Genomic DNA, 23,256 nt, shown 5'->3' with positions numbered 1-23,256 from the left:
GGGAAATATTTTGGAAATTTTCTGGTATTTTTGGGGGAATTTTTGGGGAAATTTTGGGATTGTTTGGGATTTTTTTGGATTTTTACAGAATTTTTGGGGGGGATTTGTTGGGAAATTTTTTGGGAAATATTTTGGGAATTTTTCTGGAATTTTTTGGGAAATTTTTTGGATTTTTTTGGGAATTTTTGGGGGATTTTTTGGGATTTTTGGGGGGTGGGGGAGGGGTCCCTGAGGGGGGAGGGGCGGGGCCTGAGAAGGGGGCGGGGCCTCGAGCGCGCAGGGGCGGGGCCTCGAGCGGGAGGGGGCGTGGCCGGTGCCGTTAGGTGCTGAAATAGACTGGGGAGAGAAAGGGACACCTCATTAGCATCTCATTTGCATATAAAACAACTTTTCTGCTTGTCCCACCCCTCATTTGCATATTCCTACCATAATTTGATTTGTCCCGCCCCTCATTTGCATATTTTAACCCTCATTTGCATATCCTACTCCTCATTTGCGTATCCCCGGGTAATTTGATGATTCCCGCCCCTCATTTGCATATTTCTGTCTCTAGTTCCTTTCTCATATTTTTAATTTCTCATTTGCATATTTTGCTTCTTAATTACCATTCTCCCCTCACCCCTCAATTAACCTATTCCTGCCACCTCATTTGCATATTTCTCACGCCTTAATTGTGCATTTAAAGCGCCTCATTTGCATATTCTACTTCTTTATTTGCATATCCCCCCACATCTTTAATTGGGTATTTTAAATCCTTCATTTGCATATTTTACTCATTAATTACATCACTTAATTAACCCCCTCATTTGCATATTTCCACACTTGTCAATTTAGTTTATCATCCTTCAATTGTATTAATTATTAAAGACTAAATTTTTATTCTTATAATAAATCATAATCTTTATTACTCTTTATTCATTTATTATTTATATTTATTATATTTATTTAAATATCATTATATTATTTTATTATTATATTATTTATTATATTTATTACATCTACTAAATTTTTTATTATCTACTATATTACATTTATAAAATTTTTAAAATTTGCATATCCAGAATAATGGTTTATCCCAGCTCATAATTTGCATATCACAGCCCTAATTAGCATCTCATTTGCATGCATACATTAACTAGATTTTAAAATTTTTAAGAAATAATTATTGAAAAAAATTTTTACAAAAATTGAATTTTCTCCCAAACACTAATTTCCATATCACAGCCCTAATTAACACCTCATTTGCATATTTACAACATAACCTGCTTCTCATTTGCATATCTATCAAATTTATCGATGGCTCCACCCCTTGATTTGCATAGCCAGAATAATTAATTGGCTTCTCCCATGTCCTAATTTGCATATCCTGTCCCTGATTAACACCTCATTTGCATATCTACATTAACTGAATTTTTTCATTTTTAATAAACAATTTTAGAATTTTGAAACAAATCAAAATTTCTCCCAACTCCTAATTTACATATCCCGCCCCTAATCAGCAACTCATTTGCATATCTACACAAAATCAATTTTCTTCCCAGGTCCTAATTTCCATATTCTGATCCTAATTAGCATCTCATTTGCATATCAACATTAAATTAGATTTTTTTGACCTCCTGATTTGCTTAACCCAACCCGAATTTGCATCTAATTTGCATATCTACAGGAAATATTTTTCTCCCATGTCAGAATTTGCATATCCCGGCCCTAATTAGCATCTAATTTGCATAATTAACGGGCTCACCGATGATGATGATGAGAACGATGGCGCAGATCACGCCCAGGATGATCATCATCTGAAAAAGGGAAAATGGGGAAAAATTTCAGAGATTTTGGGGAAAATTTGGGGAATTTTTGGGATTTTTGGGAATTTTGGGGAATTTTGGGAATTTTTTGGGGATTTTTGGGAATTTTTAGGGGAAGTTTTGGGATTTTTTTGGAATTTTTTGGGATTTTTTGGGAATTTTTTGAGATTTTTTGGAGATTTTTGGGGGATTTTTTTGGATTTTATTTGGAATTTTTAGGGGAATTTTTGGGATTTTTTGGGGATTTTTTTGGAATTTTTTGGGGATTTTTGGAGATTTTTGGGGGATTTTTTAAATTTTATTTGGATTTTTTGGGGGATTTTTTGGGGATTTTTGGGAATTTTTGGGGATATTTTGGGATTTTTTTGGGGAATTTTTTGGGATTTTCTGGGAATTTTAGGGAATTTTTTGGAGATTTTTTTTGGGAATTTTTGGGGAATTTTTTGGAGATTTTTTTGGAGATTTTTTGAGATTTTTTTGGGATTTTTAGGGAATTTTTTGGGGATATTTTGGAATTTTTGGGAATTTTTTGGGGAATTTTTGGGATTTTTTAGGAATTTTTGGGATTTTTTTCAGGATTTTTTGGGAATTTTTTAGGAATTTTTTGGGGAATTTTTGGGGATTTTTTGAGATTTTTTTGGGATTTTTTTGGAATTTTTTGGAGATTTTTTGGGGATTTTTTTGGAATTTTATTTGGATTTTTAGGGGAATTTTTGGGATTTTTTGGGATTTTTTTTTTTAATTTTTTGGGAATTTTTTGAGTTTTTTTTTTATTTTTTGGAATTTTTTGGAATTTTTTGAGATTTTTTGGGAATTTTTGGGAATTTTTGGGATTTTTTTTTTTATTTTTTGGGGATATTTCTGGAATATTTTTGGAGATTTTTGGGGATTTTTTTGGAATTTTTTTGAGATTTTTTTGAGATTTTTTGAGAAATTTTTGGAGATTTTTGGGGAATTTTGGGGATATAATGGGAATTTTTTGAGATTTTTTAGGGAATTTTTGGGGAATTTTTTTGGATTTTTTTGGGGATTTTTTAGGAATTTTTTGGGAATTTTTTGAGATGTTTTGGGATTTTTTAGGGAATTTTTGGGGAATTTTTTGAGAATTTTTGGGAATTTTTGGGGGATTTTTTGGGATTTTTAGGGAATTTTTGGGTAGATTATGGGAATTTATGGAGATTTTTTAGGGAATTTTTGGGGAATTTTTTGAGAATTTTTTTGGATTTTTTGGGATTTTTTGGGGATTTTTGGGGAATGTTTTTGGATTTTATTGGGATTTTTTTACTTTTTTTTTGGGAGAATTTTGGGGGCAATTTTTGTCCATTTTTGGGTCGATTTCTCTGATTTTGGGTCAATTTTGGCCTTTTTTGGGTCAATTTTGGGTTGATTTTGGGTTGATTTTGGCCATTTTGGGTCATTTTTTGCCATTTTGGAGTAATTTGGCCATTTTGGGTGGTTTTTACCCATTTTTGGGTCGATTTTGGTCGTTTCTGGTCATTTTTTCGCCATTTTTGGGTTGATTTTGGCCTTTTTTGGGCCATTTTTGGGCAGTTTTTTTCCATTTTTTGGTGGATTTTGTCCATTTTTGGGTCGGTTTTCACCATTTTTGGGTCGAATTTTGCCGATTTTGGTTCAATTTTGGTCATTTTTGGATATTTTCGTTTACCTTGAGGTTCTTCCACCAGCACTTGCGCTTGAGTTTGGGTCAATTTTGGGTCAATTTTGGGTCCATTTTTTCCATTTCTGGGATGATTTTGGCCATTTTTGGGTGTTTTTGGGTCGTTTTTGGACATTTTTGGCCGGTTTTGGGTCAATTTTGTCCATTTTTGGGTCGATTTTGGCCGTTTTGGGGTCAATTTTGGCTTTTTTGGGGCAATTTTGACCATTTTTGGGTCATTTTTGACTGTGTTTTGGTCAATTTGGGACCATTTTAGGTTCATTTTGGCCATTTTTGGGTCAATTTCAGTTGGTTTGGGGTCAATTTTGGGGTAATTTGGCCAATTTTGGGTTGATTTTCGCGATTTTTGGGTCAATTTTGGCTGATTTTGGCCATTTTGTGGGTGATTTTGGGGTAATTTTGGCCATTTTTGGGCCGTTTTTTTTCCATTTTGGGGTCGAATTTCGCGGATTTTGGGTCAATTTTCGCCATTTTGGGGTCAATTTCGGTCGTTCTTGGTCATTTTTGGGCCGTTTTTTTCCATTTTTGGGTCGATTTTCTCCAATTTTGGGTCGAATTTTTCCATTTTTGTGTCAATTTTGCCATTTTTGGGTCGATTTTTGGTGGTTTTGGGTCCATTTTACCATTTTTGGGATGATTTTGGCCATTTTTGGCTCGGTTTTGGGGTAATTTGGGTTATTTTGGGGTAATTTTGGCCGTTTTTGGGGTAATTTTGGGTCTATTTTGGCCTTTTTTGGGTCAATTTTGGTCGTTCTTGGCCATTTTTGGGCCGTTTTTTTCCATTTTTGGTCGAATTTTGCTGATTTTGGGTCAAATTTTTCCATTTTTGTGTCAATTTTGCCATTTTTGGGTCAATTTTCACCAATTTTGGTTACCTTGAGGTTCTTCCACCAGCACTTGCGCTTGAGTTTGGGCCGTTTTGGGTCAATTTGACCGTTTTTGGTCATTTCTGGGTGATTTGGGGTGGTTTTGGGTCGATTTTGGTCGTTTATGGCCATTTTTGGGTCAATTTTTGCCATTTTTGGGTCGATTTTGGGGTAATTTTGGCCATTTTTGGGTGGTTTTTACCCATTTTTGGGTCAATTTTGGTCGATTTTGGTCGTTTCTGGCCATTTCTTCGCCATTTTCAGGTCAATTTTGGCCATTTTTGGGTCATTTTTGGGCATTTTGGGGCCGTTTTTTGACCATTCTTGGCCATTTTTGGGCCGTTTTTTTTCCATTTTTGGGTCAAATTTTTCCATTTTTGGTTCAATTTTCCCCATTTTTGGGTTGTTTTTCCCCGTTTTTCGTTTACCTTGAGGTTCTTCCACCAGTACTTGCGCTTGAGTTTGGGTCAATTTTGGGTCTATTTTGGCCGTTTTTGGGTTGATTTTGGCCAATTTCGGGTCAATTTTGAACATTTTTGGGTCGATTTTGGGGTAATTTTGGTCGTTTTTGGTCATTTTTGGTCATTTTTTTCCATTTTTGGGTTGATTTTGGGTCATTTTTTGTCCATTTTGGGGTCAATTTTGACCGTTTTTGGGTAAATTTTGTCCATTTCTGGGGTGATTTTTGCCATTTTTGGGTCAATTTTGGGTTGATTTTGAGTTGATTTTGGTCATTTTTGGGTCAATTTTGGCCATTTTTGGTCAATTTTTGGTCAATTTTGGTCGTTCTTGGCCATTTTTGGGCCGTTTTTTCCCACTTTTGTGCCGTTTTTTTCCATTTTTGGGTCGAATTTTGCCGATTTTGGGTCGATTCTGGGTCAAATTTTTCCATTTTTGGTCGATTTTTGTCATTTTTGGGTGTTTTTGGTTACCTTGAGGTTCTTCCACAGTACTTGCGCTTGAGTTTGGGTCAATTTGGGGCCATTTTGGGTCAATTTTCGCCATTCTTGGCCATTTTGGGTCGATTTTGGGGTAATTTTGGCCATTTTCGGCCATTTTGGGGTCGATTTTGGCCGTTTTTTGGGTCAATTTTTCCATTTCTGGGATGATTTTGGCCATTTTTGGGTGGTTTTGGGGTCATTTTGGTCATTTTGGGTGTTTTTGGGTCGTTTTGGACATTTTTGGCCGGTTTTGGGTCTATTAGGCCATTTTTGGGTTGTTTTCGACCATTTTGGGTCAATTTTGTCCATTTTTGGTCGATTTTGGCCGTTTTGGGGTCAATTTTGGCTTTTTTTGGGGTAATTTTGACCATTTTTTACTGTTTTTGGTCGATTTTGGGGTAATTTTGGCCATTTTTGGGTCATTTTTGACTGTGTTTTGGTCAATTTGGGACCATTTTAGGTTCATTTTGGCCATTTTTGGGTCAATTTCAGTTGGTTTGGGGTCAATTTTGGGGTAATTTTGGCCAATTTTGGGTTGATTTTCGCGATTTTTGGGTCAATTTTGGCTGATTTTGGCCATTTTGTGGGTGATTTTGGGGTAATTTTGGCCATTTTTGGGCCGTTTTTTTTCCATTTTGGGGTTGAATTTTGCCTATTTTGGGTCAATTTTGGCCATTTTTGGGTCATTTTTGGCATTTTGGGCTGTTTTTGGACAGTTTTGAGCCGTTTTCTTTCAATTTTTGGGTGGATTTTGTCCATTTTGGGGTCGATTTCTCTGATTTTGGGTCCATTTTTCCATTTTTGGGTCGATTTTCGCCATTTTGGGTCGTTTTTGGCCATTTTTGGGCTGGTTTTTGACCATTTTGACGGTTTTGGGTCGTTTTGGGGGTAATTTTGGCCGTTTTTTGCCATTTTTGGGTAAATTTTGTCCATTTTTGGGTCGATTTTCGCCATTTTTGGGTCGATTTTCGCCATTTTTGGGTCGATTTTGGCCATTTTTGGGTCGATTTTGGCCGTTTTTGGGTCTATTTTGGTCGTTCTTGGCCATTTTCTGGTCGATTTTCTCAGATTTTGGGTCAAATTTTTCCATTTTTGTGTCAATTTTTGTCATTTTTGTGTCAATTTTGCCCATTTTTGGTTCAATTTTCCCATTTTTGGGTGTTTTTGGGTATTTTCGTTACCTTGAGGTTCTTCCACCAGTACTTGCGCTTGAGTTTGGCGGCGCTGGTCTCGAACTGGGAGGCGCCGGCCTGGAGCGCGTCGGCGCGATCGTCCAGCTCGGACAGCTTCTGGTCACGCTCCAGGACCTTGTCCACGTTCACCCGCATGATGTCCACTACCTGAGTGACCACAGAGTGACCACTGAGTGACCAGAGTGACCACAGAGCGATCAGAGTGACCACAGAGCGATCAGAGTGACCACAGAGTGACCAACAGCTTCTGGTCACGCTCCAGGACCTTGTCCACGTTCACCCGCATGATGTCCACTACCTGAGTGACCACAGAGTGACCACAGTGACCGCTGAGTGACCACTGAGTGACCACAGAGGGATCAGAGTGACCACAGAGTGACCAACAGCTTCTGGTCACGCTCCAGGACCTTGTCCACGTTCACCCGCATGATGTCCACCACCTGAGTGACCACAGAGTGACCACAGTGACCACAGAGCGATCAGAGTGACCACAGAGCGATCAGAGTGACCACAGAGTGACCAACAGCTTCTGGTCACGCTCCAGGACCTTGTCCACGTTCACCGCATGATGTCCACTACCTGAGTGACCACAGAGTGACCACAGTGACCACTGAGTGACCACTGAGTGACCACAGTGACCACAGAGCGATCAGAGTGACCACAGAGTGACCAACAGCTTCTGGTCACGCTCCAGGACCTTGTCCACGTTCACCCGCATGATGTCCACTACCTGAGTGACCACAGAGTGACCACAGTGACCACAGTGACCACTGACCCTACACTGACCACTGAGTGACCACAGAGTGACCAACAGCTTCTGGTCACGCTCCAGGACCTTGTCCACGTTCACCCGCATGATGTCCACTACCTGAGTGACCACAGAGTGACCACTGAGTGACCACAGAGCCATCAGAGTGACCACAGAGCGATCAGAGTGACCACAGAGTGACCAACAGCTTCTGGTCACGCTCCAGGACCTTGTCCACGTTCACCGCATGATGTCCACTACCTGAGTGACCACAGGTGACCACTGAGTGACCACAGAGCGATCAGAGTGACCACAGAGCGATCAGAGTGACCACAGAGTGACCAACAGCTTCTGGTCACGCTCCAGGACCTTGTCCACGTTCACCCGCATGATGTCCACTACCTGAGTGACCACAGAGTGACCACTGAGCCATCAGAGTGACCACAGAGCAATCAGAGTGACCACAGAGCGATCAGAGTGACCACAGAGTGACCAACAGCTTCTGGTCACGCTCCAGGACCTTGTCCACGTTCACCCGCATGATGTCCACTACCTGAGTGACCACAGAGTGACCACAGTGACCACTGAGTGACCACTGAGTGACCACAGTGACCACAGAGCGATCAGAGTGACCACAGAGTGACCAACAGCTTCTGGTCACGCTCCAGGACCTTGTCCACGTTCACCCGCATGATGTCCACTACTGAGTGACCACAGAGTGACCACTGAGTGACCACAGTGACCACAGAGTGATCAGAAAGTGACCACAGAGTGACCACAGTGACCACAGAGTGACCAGTGAGTGACCACAGAGTGACCACAGAGTGACCACTGAGTGACCACAGAGTGACCACAGAGTGACCACTGAACGTTGGGTGATCACTGAGTGACCACTGAGTGACCACTGAGTGACCACAGTGACCACAGAGCGATCAGAGTGACCACAGAGCGATCAGAGTGACCACAGAGTGATCAGAGTGACCACAGAGTGACCAACAGCTTCTGGTCACGCTCCAGGACCTTGTCCACGTTCACCCGCATGATGTCCACTACCTGAGTGACCACAGAGTGACCACAGTGACCGCTGAGTGACCACAGAGCGATCAGAGTGACCACAGAGCGATCAGAGTGACCACAGAGTGACCAACAGCTTCTGGTCACGCTCCAGGACCTTGTCCACGTTCACCGCATGATGTCCACTACCTGAGTGACCACAGAGTGACCACTGAGTGACCACAGTGACCACAGAGCAATCAGAGTGATCAGAGTGACCACTGAGTGACCACTGAGTGACCACTGACCTTACAGTGACCATAGAGTGACCACTGAGTGACCACAGTGACCACTGAGTGACCACTGAGTGACCACTGAGTGACCACTGACCACTGAGTGACCACTGACCCTACAGTGACCGCTGAGTGACCACTGACCCTAAACTGACCACTGAGTGACCACTGAGTGACCACTGACCCTACACTGACCACTGAGTGACCACTGAGTGACCACTGACCCTACACTGACCACTGAGTGACCACAGTGACCACAGTGACCACAGAGTGATCAGAGTGACCACAGAGTGACCACTGAGTGACCAGAGTGACCACAGAGTGACCACAGTGACCACTGAGTGACCACTGACCCTACACTGACCACTGAGTGACCACACTGACCAATGAGTGACCACAGAGCGACCACAGAGTGACCAACAGCTTCTGGTCACGCTCCAGGACCTTGTCCACGTTCACCCGCATGATGTCCACTACCTGAGTGACCACAGAGTGACCACTGAGTGACCACTGAGTGACCACTGAGTGACCACAGTGACCGCTGAGTGATCAGAGTGACCACAGAGTGACCAACAGCTTCTGGTCACGCTCCAGGACCTTGTCCACGTTCACCCGCATGATGTCCACTACCTGAGTGACCACAGAGTGACCACAGTGACCACTGAGTGACCACAGAGCGATCAGAGTGACCACAGAGTGACCACAGTGACCACTGAGTGACCACTGAGTGACCACAGTGACCACTGACCCTGAGTGACCACAGTGACCATTGAGTGACCACTGAGTGACCACTGAGTGACCACTGACCCTACAGTGACCACTGAGTGACCACTGAGTGATCAGAGTGACCACTGAGTGACCACTGACCCTACAGTGACCACTGAGTGACCACTGAGTGACCACTGAGTGACCACTGACTACTGAGTGACCACTGAGTGACCATTGACCAGTGTTACCACTGACCACTGAGTGACCACTGAGTGACCAGAGTGACCACTGAGTGACACTGAGTGACCACAGAGTGACCACAGAGCGATCAGAGTGACCACAGAGTGACCACTGACCCTACACTGACCACTGAGTGACCCTGAGTGACCACTGAGTGACCACTGACCCTACACTGACCACTGAGTGACCACAGAGTGACCACTGAGTGACCACTGACCACTGAGTGACCCTGAGTGACCCTGAGTGACCACTGAGTGACCACTGAGCGACCACTGAGTGACCACTGACCCTACACTGACAACTGAGTGACCACTGAGTGACATGACCCTACACTGACCGCTGCCTGACCACTGAGTGACCACTGAGTGACCACTGACCTACACTGACCACTGAGTGACCACAGAGTGACCACTGACCCTACACTGACCACTGAGTGACCACAGAGTGACCAACAGCTTCTGTCACGCTCCAGGACCTTGTCCACGTTCACCCGCATGATGTCCACTACCTGAGTGACCACAGAGTGACCACAGTGACCACTGAGTGACCACAGTGACCACAGAGCGATCAGAGTGACCACAGAGCGATCAGAGTGACCACAGAGTGACCACAGTGACCACTGAGTGACCACAGAGTGACCACTGACCCTACACTGACCACTGAGTGACCACAGAGTGATCAGAGTGACCACAGAGTGACCACTGAGTGACCACTGAGTGATCAGAGTGACCATAGTGACCAGAGTAACCAATGAGTGACCAACTGACCACTGAGTGACCACTGAGTGACCCTGAGTGACCCTGATGACCCTGAGTGACCACTGAGTGACCACTGAGTGACCCCTGAGTGACCAGAGTGACACTGAGTGACCAACTGACCAGTGAGTGTCCACTGAGTGACCACTGACCCTACAGTGACCATTGAGTGACCGCTGAGTGACCACTGACCCTACACTGACCACTGAGTGACCACTGAGTGACCACTGAGTGACCACTGACCACTGACTGACCACTGACTGACCACTGACCACTGATGACCCTGAGTGACCACAGAGTTGACCACAGTGACCGCTGAGTGACCACAGTGACCACAGTGACCACTGAGTGACCACAGAGCGATCAGAGTGACCACAGAGTGACCACTGAGTGACCAGAGTGACCAGAGTGACCGCTGAGTGACCACTGAGTGACCAGAGTGACCACTGAGGGACACTGAGTGACCACTGAGTGACCACAGAGTGATCAGAGTGACCAGAGTGACCACTGAGTGACCACTGAGTGACCACTGACCCTACACTGACCACTGAGTGACCACTGAGTGACCACTGACCCTACACTGACCACTGAGTGACCACTCAGTGACCACTGAGTGACCACAGTGACCACTGAGTGACCACTGAGTGACCACAGAGTGACCACAGTGACCACTGAGTGACCACTGAGTGACCACTGACCTACACTGACCACTGAGTGAACTGAGTGACCACTGACCCTACACTGACCACTGAGTGACCACTGAGTGACCACAGAGTGACCACAGTGACCACTGAGTGACCACAGAGCAATCAGCAGTGACCACAGAGTGACCACTGAGTGACCACTGAGTGACCATGACCCTACACTGACCACTGAGTGACCACTGAGTGACCCTGAGTGACCACTTAGTGACCACAGAGTGACCACAGAGCCATCAGAGTGACCACAGAGCGATCAGAGTGACCACAGAGTGACCACTGAGCCATCAGAGTGACCACAGAGCGATCAGAGTGACCACAGAGTGACCAACAGCTTCTGGTCACGCTCCAGGACCCTTGTCCACGTCACCCGCATGATGTCCACTACCTGAGTGACCACAGAGTGACCACAGTGACCACTGAGTGACCACAGAGCGATCAGAGGTGACCACAGAGCGATCAGAGTGACCACTGAGTGACCAACAGCTTCTGGTCACGCTCCAGGACCTTGTCCACGTTCACCCGCATGATGTCCACTACCTGAGTGACCACAGAGTGACCACAGTGACCACTGAGTGACCACAGAGCGATCAGAGTGACCCACTGAGTGACCACAGTGACCACAGAGCGATCAGAGTGACCACAGAGTGACCACAGAGTGACCACAGCTTCTGGTCACGCTCCAGGACCTTGTCCACGTTCACCCGCATGATGTCCACTACCTGAGTGACCACAGAGTGACCACTGAGTGACCACTGAGTGACCACAGTGACCACAGAGTGACCACAGTGACCACAGAGCGATCAGAGTGACCACAGAGCGATCAGAGTGACCACAGAGTGACCAACAGCTTCTGGTCACGCTCCAGGACCTTGTCCACGTTCACCCGCATGATGTCCACTACCTGAGTGACCACAGAGTGACCACTGAGTGACCACAGAGCGATCAGAGTGACCACTGAGTGACCACTGACTCTACAGTGACCACTGAGTGACCACAGTGACCACAGAGTGACCACTGAGTGACCACTGAGTGACCACTGACCCTGACACTGACCACTGAGTGACCACTGAGTGACCACTGACCCTACACTGACCACTGAGTGACCACTGAGTGACCACTGACCCTACACTGACCGCTGAGTGACCACTGAGTGACCAACTGACCACTGTGTGACCAGAGTGACCACAGAGGGGATCAGTGTGACCACAGTGACCACTGAGTGACCACTGACCATTGAGTTACCAGAGAGACCACTGAGTGACCGCTGAGTGACCACAGTGACCACACTGACCACTGAGTGACACTGAGTGACCACTGACCCTACACTGAGCACTGAGTGACCACAGAGTGACCACTGAGTGACCACTGAGTGACCACTGAGTGACCCTGAGTGACCACTGAGTGACCAGAGTGACCAATGAGTGACCACTGAGTGACCACAGAGTGACCACAGTGACCACAGAGTGACCATTGAGTGACCACGGAGTGACCCTGAGTGACCACAGTGACCACTGAGTGACCACTGACCCTACACTGACCCTGAGTGACCACTGAGTGACCAGAGTGACCAATGAGTGGCCACTGAGTGACCACAGTGACCACTGAGTGACCACAGAGTGACCACAGAGTGACCAACAGCTTCTGGTCACGCTCCAGGACCTTGTCCACGTTCACCCGCATGATGTCCACTACCTGAGTGACCACAGAGTGACCACAGTGGACCGCTGAGTGACCACAGTGACCACAGAGCGATCAGAGTGACCACAGAGTGACCAGAGTGATCACAGAGTGACCACTGAGTGACCACTGATCACTGAGTGACCAACTGACCACTGAGTAACCAATGAGTGACCAGAGTGAGCACTGAGTGACCACTCAACGACCACTGACCATACACTGACCACAGAGTGACCACTGAGTGACCACAGAGCGATCAGAGTGACCACAGAGTGACCACTGAGTGACCCCTGAGTGACCACTGAGTGACCCTGAGTGACCAACTGACCACTGAGTGACCACTGACCACTGAGTGACCAGAGTGACCACTGAGTGACCACTGAGTGACCACTGAGTGACCACTGAGTGACCCTGAGTGACCACTGACCACTGAGTGTCCAAATGACCACTGAGTGACCACAGTGACCACTGATTGACCACTGAGTGACCACAGTGACCACAGAGTGACCACAGAGTGACCAGAGTGACCACTGAGTGACCACTGACCCTGCACTGACCACTGAGTGACCAGAGTGACCACTGAGTGACCACTGAGTGACCCTGAGTCACCCCTGAGTGACCACTGACCACTGAGTGACCAAATGACCACTGAGTAACACTGAGTAATCAGACTGACCACTGAGTGACCACTGAGTGACCACTGAGTGACATTGAGTGACTACACTGACCACTGAGTGACCACTGACCCCTACAGTGACCACAGAGGGATCAGAGTGACCACAGTGACCGCTGAGTGACCACAGTGACCACAGAGGTGACCACAGAGTGACCACAGTGACCACAGAGCGATCAGAGTGACCACAGAGTGACCAACAGCTTCTGGTCACGCTCCAGGACCTTGTCCACGTTCACCCGCATGATGTCCACTACCTGAGTGACCACAGAGTGACCACAGTGACCGCTGAGTGACCACAGTGACCACAGAGCGATCAGAGTGACCACAGTGACCACAGAGTGACCACAGTGACCACTGAGTGACCACTGAGTGACCACTGAGTGACACTGAGTGACCACAGACCCTATAGTGACCACAGAGTGACCACAGAGTGACCAGAGTGACCACTGACTCTACAGTGACCACTGAGTGACCTCTGAGTGACCACTGAGTGACCACAGAGTGACCACAGTGACCCCTGAGTGACCACTGAGTGACCACAGTGACCACTGAGTGACCACTGACCCTACACTGACCACTGAGTGACCAGAGTGACCACTGAGTGACCACTGACCCTACACTGACCACTGAGTGACCAGAGTGACCAGAGTGACCACTGAGTGACCACTGAGTGACCATTGAGTGACCACTGACCCTACACTGACCCTACAGTGACCATTGAGTGACCACTGAGTGACCACTGTGACCAATGAGTGACACCGAGTGACCACAGGGGTCAGGGCTCAGAGTGACCACACCCATTGCCCCTCCCCCACCTCACTGACCCCTCCCCCACCCTGTGACCCCTGGGTGACCCTGAGTGACCCCTGAGTGACCCCATGACCTTTCAGTGACCCCACCTCGTCCACTTGGGCCTGGCTCTGCTCCTGACCCCTCCCCCTTTTCCCTGACCCCTCCCCCACCCTGTGACCCCTCACTGACCCCCGTGACCCCTGAGTGACCCCGTGACCCCTGGATGACCCCTGGGTGACCCCACCCTCGTCCACTTGGGCCTGGGTCTGCTGCTGACCCCTCCCCCACCCTGTGACCCCTCAGTGACCCCTGAGTGACCCCTCAATGACCCCGTGACCCCTGAGGGACCCCGTGACCCCTGGGTGACCCCTGAGTGACCCCGTGACCCCTGGGTGACCCCACCTCGTCCACTTGGGCCTGGGTCTGCTGCTGACCCCTCCCCCACCCCGTGACCCCTCAGTGACCCCTCCCCCACTCCCACTGACCCCTGGGTGACCACTGACCCTACAGTGACCATTGAGTGACCACAGAGTGACCACAGTGACCACTGAGTGACCACTGAGTGACCACTGACCAATGAGTGACCACACAGTGACCAGTGAGTGACACTGAATGACCCTGAGTGACCACTGAGTGACCACTGAGTGACCACTGACTGACCAAAGGGGTCAGAGGTCAGAGTGACCACACCCATTGCCCCTCCCCCAACCACTGACCCCTCCCCCACCCCGTGACCCCTGGGTGACCCCGTGACCCCTGGATGACCCCTGGGTGACCCCACCTCGTCCACTTGGGCCTGGCTCTGCTCCTGACCCCTCCCCCACCCTGTGACCCCTCGGTGACCCCGTGACCCCTGAGTGACCCCGTGACCCCTGAGTGACCCCTGAGTGACCTCACCTCGTCACCTGGGCCTGGCTTCTGCTCCTGACCCCTCCCCCACCCTGTGACCCCCTCAGTGACCCCTCCCCCACCCGCTGACCCCTGGGTGACCCTCCCCCTTTTCCCTGACCCCTCCGTGACCCCGTGACCCCTGAGTGACCCCTGAATGACCCCGTGACCTTTCGGTGACCCCACCTCGTCCACCTGGGCCTGGGTCTGCTGCTGACCCCTCCCCCTTTTCCCTGACCCCTCCCCCACTCCCACTGACCCCTGAGTGACCACTGACCCTACAGTGACCAATGAGTGACCACAGATCCCTGAGTGACCACTGAGTGACCACTGAGTGACCACTGAGTGACCACTGAGTGACACCAAGTGACCACAGGGGTCAGAGGTCAGAGTGACCACACCCATTGCCCCTCCCCCAACCACTGACCCCTCCCCCACCCCGTGACCCCTCGGTGACCCCGTGACCCCTGGGTGACCCCGTGACCCCTGAGTGACCCCGTGACCCCTCGGTGACCCCTGAGTGACCCCACCTCGTCCACTTGGGCCTGGCTCTGCTGCTGACCCCTCCCCCACCCTGTGACCCCTCAGTGACCCCTCCCCCACACCCGTGACCCCTGGGTGACCCCGTGACCCCTCAGTGACCCCGTGACCTTTGAGTGACCTCACCTCGTCCACCTGGGCCTGGGTCTGCTGCAGGCGCCGGTTGCTGGTCAGGTTGGGGGGAGGGGCGGCGGCTCCGCCCCCTTCGGCCGCGGCGGGGGGAGGGGCGGCGGGGGCCGAGGGCGCCGACCTGGCCGGACAAAGGTCAAAGGTCAAAGGTTAAAGGTTAAAGGGGCGGCGGGGGCCGAGGGCGCCGACCTGGCCGGACACAGGGCAAAGGTCAAAGGTTAAAGGGGTTAAAGGGGCGGCGGGGGCCGAGGGCGCCGACCTGGCCGGACAGGGGGCAAAGGTCAAAGGTCAAAGGTTAAAGGGTGGGCGGGGGGAGCACAGAGTGACCACAGAGTGACCACAGGGGGTTCAGAGTGACCACAGAGTGACCACAGAGTGACTACAGAATGACCACAGGGTGTCCCCAGTGTCCCATCCCCCACCTGAGTGACCACAGGGATGTCCAGGGTGTCCCCAATGTCCCCTGAGTGACCACAGAGTGACCACAAGGTTTGAGTGACCACAGGGTGTCCTTAAAGTGACCCCAGAGTGACCACAGGGTGTCCAAGGTGACCACAAAGTGACCACAGAGTGACCACAGTGTGTGAGTGACCACAGTGTCCTTAAAGTGACCACAGGGGTTCAGAGTGACCACAAAGTGACCACAGAGTGACCACAGGGTCCCCTCCCCCACCTGAGTGACCACAGGGTGTCCACAGTGTGTGAGTGACCACAGTGTCTGACCACAGAGTGACCACAAGGATGTCCAAGGTGTCCCCAATGTCCCCTGAGTGACCACGGGGTGACCACAGCATTTGAGTGACCACAGAGTGTCCTTAAAGTGACCACAGAGTGACCACAGAGTGACCACAGTGTCCCCTCCCCCACCTGAGTGACCACAGAGTGACCACAGAGTGACCACAGTGTGTGAGTGACCACAGAGTGTCCTTAAAGTGACCACAGAGTGACCACAGAGTGTCCCCAAGGTTTGAGTGACCACAGGGTGACCACAGAGTGACCACAGGGGGTGCAGAGTGACCACAGAGTGACCACAGAGTGACCACAGGGGGTGCAGAGTGACCACAGAGTGACCACAGAGTGACCACAGTGTCCCCTCCCCCACTTGAGTGACCTCAGAGTGATCACAGGGGTGTCCAGGGTGTCCCCAATGTCCCCAGAGTGACCCCTATGATGTCCCAGGGTCTGAGTGTCCCAAGAGTGACCACAGAGTGACCACAGTGTCTGAGTGACCCCCAGGATGTCCCTAAAGTGACACCAGAGTGACCACAGGGTGTCCTTAAAGTGACCACAGAGTGACCTCAATGTCCCCGGAGTGACCCCCAAGTTGTCCCCAGAGTGACCACAGGGTGTCCCCAGAGTGTCCCCAATGTTTGAATGACCACAGAGCGTCCCCAAAGTGACCACAGGGATGTCCCTAAAGTGACCCTCAGGGTGTCCCCAAATGTCCCCACAGTGACCACAGAGTGTCCTCGAAGTGACCAAAGGATGTTCCCAATGACTGAGTGACCTCAGGGGTGTCCAGGGTGTCCCCAGAGTGTCCCCTGAGTGACCACAGAGTGTCCCCCAATGTCCCCAGAGTGACCACAGTGACCCCTAAGATGTCCCCAATGTCTGAGTGACCCCAAAGCGACCACAGAGTGACCCTCAGGATGTCCCCAGTGTCCCCTGAGTGACCCCCAGAGTGTCCCCAAAGTGTCCTTGAAGTGACCAAAGGATGTCCCCAGGGTCTGAGTGACCACAGAGTGACCACAGAGTGACCCCCAGGATGTCCCCAATGTCCCAGTGACCCCTGGGATGTCCCCAGAGTGACCACAGGAGTGACCAGAGAATGTCCTGAGTGTCTGAGTGACCCCAAAGTGACCACAGGGGTTCTCAGAGTGACCCCCAGGGTGTGCCCAATGTCTCAGTGAGCCCCCCCAGGATGTCCCCAATGTCCCCAGAGTGACCACAGAGTGACCACAGAGTGACCACAGAGTGACCCCAATGTTTTGAATGACCACACAGTGCCCCCAGAGTGACCCGAGTGACCACAGAGTGCCCCCAAAGTGTCCTCAAAGTGACCAAAGGATGTCACCAAAGAATGACCCCTGGGTGTCACCAATGTCTGAGTGACCACAGAGTGACCACAGGAGTGACCCCCAGGGTGTCCCCAAAGTGTCCTTGAAGTGACCAAAGGATGTCCCCAGTGTCTGAGTGACCACAGAGTGACTAAAGAGTGTCATCAATGTTTGAATGACCACAGGGTGTCCCTAAAGTGACCACAGGATGTCCAAGGTGTCCCTAAAGTGACCACAGGGTGTCCCCAATGTCCCCTGAGTGACCCCTAAGATGTCCCCAATCTCTGAGTGACCACAGGAGTGACCACAGAGTGTCCCCAATGTCCCTAAAGTGACCACAGGAGTGACCAGAAAGATGTCCCCAATATTAGAGTGACCACAGGGTGTCACCAAGAGTGACCCCTAAGGTGTCCCCAAGGTTTGAGTGACCACAGAGTGACCACAGAGTGACCACAGGGTGACCACAGGGGTGTCATCAATGACTCAATGACCACAGAGTGACCCCAAAGTGTCCCCAGAGTGACCACAGGGTGTCCCCAAGATTTGAATGACCACAGGAGTGACCACAGAGTGACCCCTGCAATGTCCCCAGTGTCCTGAGTGACCACAGAGTGACCACAGAGTGACCACAGGGTGTCCCCAGAGTGTCTCTAAAGTGACCAGAGGGATGTCCAAGGTGTCCCCAATGTCCCCAGAGTGACCACAGAGTGACCACAGGGTCTGAGTGACCACAGGGGTGTCCTCAGTGTCCCCAGAGTGTCCCCAGAGTGTCCACAAAGTGACCACTGAGTGTCCCTAAAGTGACCACAGGGTGTCCCCAATGTCTGAGTGACCTCCAGGATGTCCCGTGAGTGACCACAGAGTGACCACAGGGATGTCCAAGGTGTCCCCAATGTCTCTAAAGTGACCACAGGGTGTCCCCAGTGTCCCCAGGGTCTGAGTGACCCCTAGGATGTCCCCTGAGTGTCCTTGAAGTGACCAAAGGATGTCCCCAATGTCTGACTGACCACAGGAGTGACCACAGAGTTGTCCCTAAAGTGACCACAGGATGTCCCCAATGTCTGAGTGACCACAGAGTGACCACAGAGTGTCCAAGGTGACCCCAAAGTGACCCCCAGGGTGTCCCCCAACGTTTCAGTGACCCCTGGGATGTCCCCAGAGTGACCACAGGAGTGACCAGGGGATGTCCCCAATGTCTGAGTGACCACAGAGTGACCACAGGAGCGTCCAAGGTGTCCCTAAAGTGACCCTCAGGGTGTCCCCAAAGCGTCCCCAGAGTGACCACAGAGTGACCACAGTGTCTGAGTGACCCCCAGGATGTCCCCAGAGTGACCACAGGGTGACCACAGGAGTGACCAGGGGATGTCCCCAATGTCTGAGTGACCACAGAGTGAACTCAGGGTGACCCTGAAGTGACCACAGAGGTGTCCAAGGTGTCCCCAGTGTCCCCAAAGTGACCCCAGAGTGACCCCTAAGGTGTCCTCAGTGTCTGAGTGACCACAGAGTGACCACAGGGTGACCCCAATGTCCCCAGAGTGACCAGAGAGTGTCCCCAGGGTGTCCCCAATGTTTGAATGACCCCAGGGTGTCCCCAAAGTGACCACAGGGTGTCCTCAATGTTCAAATGTCCCCAAAGTGTCCCCAGGGGTGACCACAGGGGTGTCCAGGGTGTCTCCAAGGTCTGAGTGTCCACAGGTTGTCCCTAAAGTGACCACAGGGGTGTCCTCAATGTCCCCTGAGTGTCCCCAAAGTGTCCCCAGGGTCTGAGTGTCCCCAGAGTGACCACAGAGTGACCACAGAGTGTCCCCAATGTCTGAGTGACCACAGGGTGTCCCCTGAGTGACCACAAGGTGTCCCCAATGTTCCCAGAGTGACCACAGAGTGACCACAGTGCCTGAGTGACCTCCAGGGTGTCCCTAAAGTGACCACAGAGTGTCTCCAATGTCCCTAAAGTGACCACAGGGATGTCCAAGGTGTCCCCAGTGTCCCCTGAGTGACCCCTAAGATGTCCCCCATGTCTGAGTGTCCCAAGAGTGACCACAGGGTGACCACTGAGGTGTCATCAATGTCCCAGTGACCCCTGGGGTGTCCCTAAAGTGACCACAGAGTGACCACAGAGTGACCACAGTGACCTCAGGGGTGACCACAGGGTGTCCTACAGGGTGTCCCCAATGTTTGAATGACCACAGGGGTGTCCCCAGAGTGACCACAGGGTGTCATCAATGTCCCCAGAGTGACCCCTAAGATGTCCCCAGGGTCTGAGTGGCCCCAAAGTGACCAAAGGATGCCCACAGAGTGACCACAGGAGTGTCCCCAATGTCCCCTGAGTGACCACAGGGTGACCACAGGAGTGTCCCCAATCTCTGAGTGACCACAGGGATGTCCAAGGTGTCCCCAATGTCCCCTGAGTGACCCTAAGATGTCCCTAGAGTTTGAGTGACCACAAAGTGACCACAAAGTGACCACAGAGTGACCCTCAGGATGTCCCCAGTGTCTGAGTGACCCCCAGGGTGTCCCTAAAGTGACCACAGGGGTGTCCTCAATGTCCCCTGAGTGTCCCCAAAGTGTCCCCAGGGTCTGAGTGACCACAGGGGGTCTCTAAAGTGACCCTCAGGATGTCCCCAGTGTCCCCAGAGTGACACAAGGAGTGACCAGAAGGGTGTCCCCAATATTAGAGTGACCACAGGATGTCCCCAGAGTGACCCCTAAGGTGTCCCCAGTGTCTGAGTGACCCCAGAGTGACCACAGAGTGACCACAGTGTCCCCTGAGTGACCACAGAGTGACCCCTGGGGTGTCCCCAGTCTTTAAATGACCACAGGGTGTCCCCAGAGTGACCACAGGGTGTCCCCAATGTCCCCTGAGTGACCCCCAGGGTGTCCCCAGGGTCTGAGTGACCACAGAGTGACCACAGGAGTGACCACAATGTCCCCAAAGTGACCACAGAGTGACCACAGGGTGTCCAAGGTGACCCCAAAGTGACCCCTGGGGTGTCCCCAATGCCAGAATGACCACAGGGTGACCCCAAAGTGACCAAACAACATCCCCACAGTGACCACAGGGGTGTCCCCAACGTCCCCTCCCCCCCCCCCAGTGACCCCTGGGTGACCCCTCCGGGCGAGGCCCCGCCCCCTTTCCAAGCCCCTCCCCCACCCCCATCGGACACCGGGTGGGGGAGGGGCAATCCCAGGGTGGGGGAGGGGCGATCCCAGAGTGGGGGAGGGGCGATCCCGAATCCACATCGGGGTGGGGGAGGGGCGATCGCAGAGTGGGGGAGGGGCGATCCCGAATCCACATCGGGGTGGGGGAGGGGCGATCGCAGAGTGGGGGAGGGGCGATCCCGAATCCACATCGGGGTGGGGGAGGGGCGATCGCAGAGTGGGGGAGGGGCGATCCCACCCCAGGGTGGGGGGAGGGGCGATCCCAGGGTGGGGGAGGGGCGATCCCACCTCAAAGTGGGGGGAGGGGCGCCGCGATTTTTTTTTTTTTTCCCACCCCTCCCCCACCCCCGGAACCCCCCAAAAAATGGGGGAGGGGAGGGTGGGGAGGGGCGGGGAGGGTGGGGGGAGGGGTCCGAACCCTCCCAGCGCTCCCAGTTTCGGGTGGGGGGAGGGGAAAAAGGGGGAAGGGGAGGGTGTGGGGGAGGGGCGGGGGGGTCCTGAGGGTGGGGGAGGGGAAGGACGCGACCCCCCCGCCCCTCCCCCACCCCCCCCGGACTCACATCCCGGAGCGGAGCGCGGTCGGTGCGGCGGGAAAATGGCGGCGGGGGGTGGGGGAGGGGCGGGAAACAACATCCGGGGATTATTGGGGGGAGGGGGGAGGGGAAAGGGGGGGTGGGGGAGGGGCGGGAACAACATCCGGGGATTTGGGGGGGTGGGGGAGGGGTGGGGGGAGGGGGCGGGAACAACATCCGGGGATTATTGGGGGAGGGGGAGGGGTGGGGGAGGGGCGGGAACAACATCCGGGGATTTGGGGGGGTGGGGAGGGGGGGGGGAGGGGGGGGAGGGGCGGGAACAACATCCGGGGATTTGGGGGAGGGGGGAGGGGGGGAGGGGGGGGGGAAAAAGGGGATTTATGGGGTTTGGGGGGGATCTATGGGGCGGGATTTGGGATCTATTGGGGCAGGAGGGGTCGCTATGGGGCAGGGAGGTTTCTGTGGGGTCTCTGTGGGATTCTATGGGGCAGGATTAATTTCTATGGGGCAGGATTGGGATCTATGGGGCAGAGGGGTTTCTATGGGGCAGGATTTGTTTCTATGGGGTCTCTTTTAGGATCTATGGGGCAGGATTTGTCTCTATGGGATCTATGGGGCGGGATGATTTCTATGGAGCGGAATTTGGGATCTATGGGGCAGGGGTCTCTCTATGGGGCAGGGTCTCTATGGGTCAGGATTTCTCTCTCTGTGGGGTGTTTATGGGATCTATGGGGCAGGATTTCTGTCTATGGGGCAGGGTCTCTCTATGGGGGCAGGGTTGGTTTTCTATGAGGTCTCTGTGGGGTCTGTATGGAATCTATGGGGCACAGGGATCTCTATGGGATCTGTGGGGTCTCTATGAGATCTATGGGGCAGGATTTGGGATCTATGGGGTCTGTGGGGTCTCTATGGGGCAGGGTCTGTTTCTATGGGGCAGGATTTGTCTCTATGGGGTCTCTATGGGATCTATGGGGCAGATTTGGGATCTATGGGGCAGAGGAGTTTCTATGGGGTTTCTATTGGGGCAGGGTTTGTTTCTATGGGGCAGAGGAGTCTTTGTGGGGTCTCTATGGGGCAGAGTTGGTCTCTATTGGGGCAGGGTCTCTCTATGGGGCAGGATTCATTTCTATGGGTCAGGATTTCTTTCTGTGGGGTCTCTATGGGGCAGGGAGGGATCTATGGGGTTTCTATGGGGCAGGGTTGGGGTCTATGGGGTCTCTATGGGGTCGCTGTGGGGTAGGGTCTCTATGGGGCAGGATTTGTTTCTATGGGGCGGGGGGGAATCTATGGGGGTTTGTGGGGAATCTATGGGGCAGAGATGATTTCTATGGGGCGGGGTCTCTATGGGGTCTCTATGGGGCAGGATTTGGGCTCTATGGGGCAGGGGGGCTCTATGGGGTCTCTATGGGGTTTCTATGGGGTCTGTGGGATCTCTATGGGGTCTCTTTAGGATCTATGGGGCAGGGGTGTTTCTATGGTCTCTCTTCTACGGGGCAGGGTCTCTATAGGACAGGATTGGTTTCTATGGGGCAGGGTTGTCTCTATGGGGCAGAGGGGTCTCTGTGGGGCAGAGGTCTCTCTATGGGGTCTCTATGGGGCAGGGTTGATTTCTATGGGGCAGGGTTGGTCTCTATGGGGTTTCTATGGGGCAGGTGTGTTTCTATAGGGTCTCTATTGGATCTATGGGGCAGGGAGGTTTCTATGGGGTCTCTATGGGGTCTGTATGGGATCTATGGGGCAGAGGGGTCTCTATGGGGTCTCTATAGGGCAGGATTGGTCTCTATGGGGTCGCCATGGGATCTATGGGTCAGGATTTGTCTCTATGGGGCAGGGTCTCTCTCTATGGGGTCTCTATGGGGCAGGGTTGGGATCTATGGGGTAGGG

At 51.6% G+C, this 23,256-nt stretch overlaps 1 protein-coding gene across 1 annotated transcript; it reads right to left on the bottom strand.

The window, feature by feature from the left end:
* Nucleotides 1-242: 242 nt before the first annotated feature.
* Nucleotides 243-21,439, bottom strand: VAMP2 (vesicle associated membrane protein 2). The gene is made up of 5 exons (XM_033084287.1): nt 21,400-21,439; nt 15,621-15,744; nt 6,472-6,630; nt 1,745-1,796; nt 243-336 (listed from the first exon to the last, which is right to left on the bottom strand). Coding segments are annotated over exons 1-5 (354 nt in total). The 5' UTR covers nt 21,402-21,439; the 3' UTR covers nt 243-319.
* Nucleotides 21,440-23,256: the final 1,817 nt, after the last annotated feature.

This window comes from Catharus ustulatus, chromosome 37, assembly GCF_009819885.2.
Source record: "Catharus ustulatus isolate bCatUst1 chromosome 37, bCatUst1.pri.v2, whole genome shotgun sequence".
NCBI classification, from domain to species: domain Eukaryota; kingdom Metazoa; phylum Chordata; class Aves; order Passeriformes; family Turdidae; genus Catharus; species Catharus ustulatus.
Note: the sequence above shows the minus strand (reverse complement) of the source record. Positions and strands in the feature narration are given on the sequence as shown.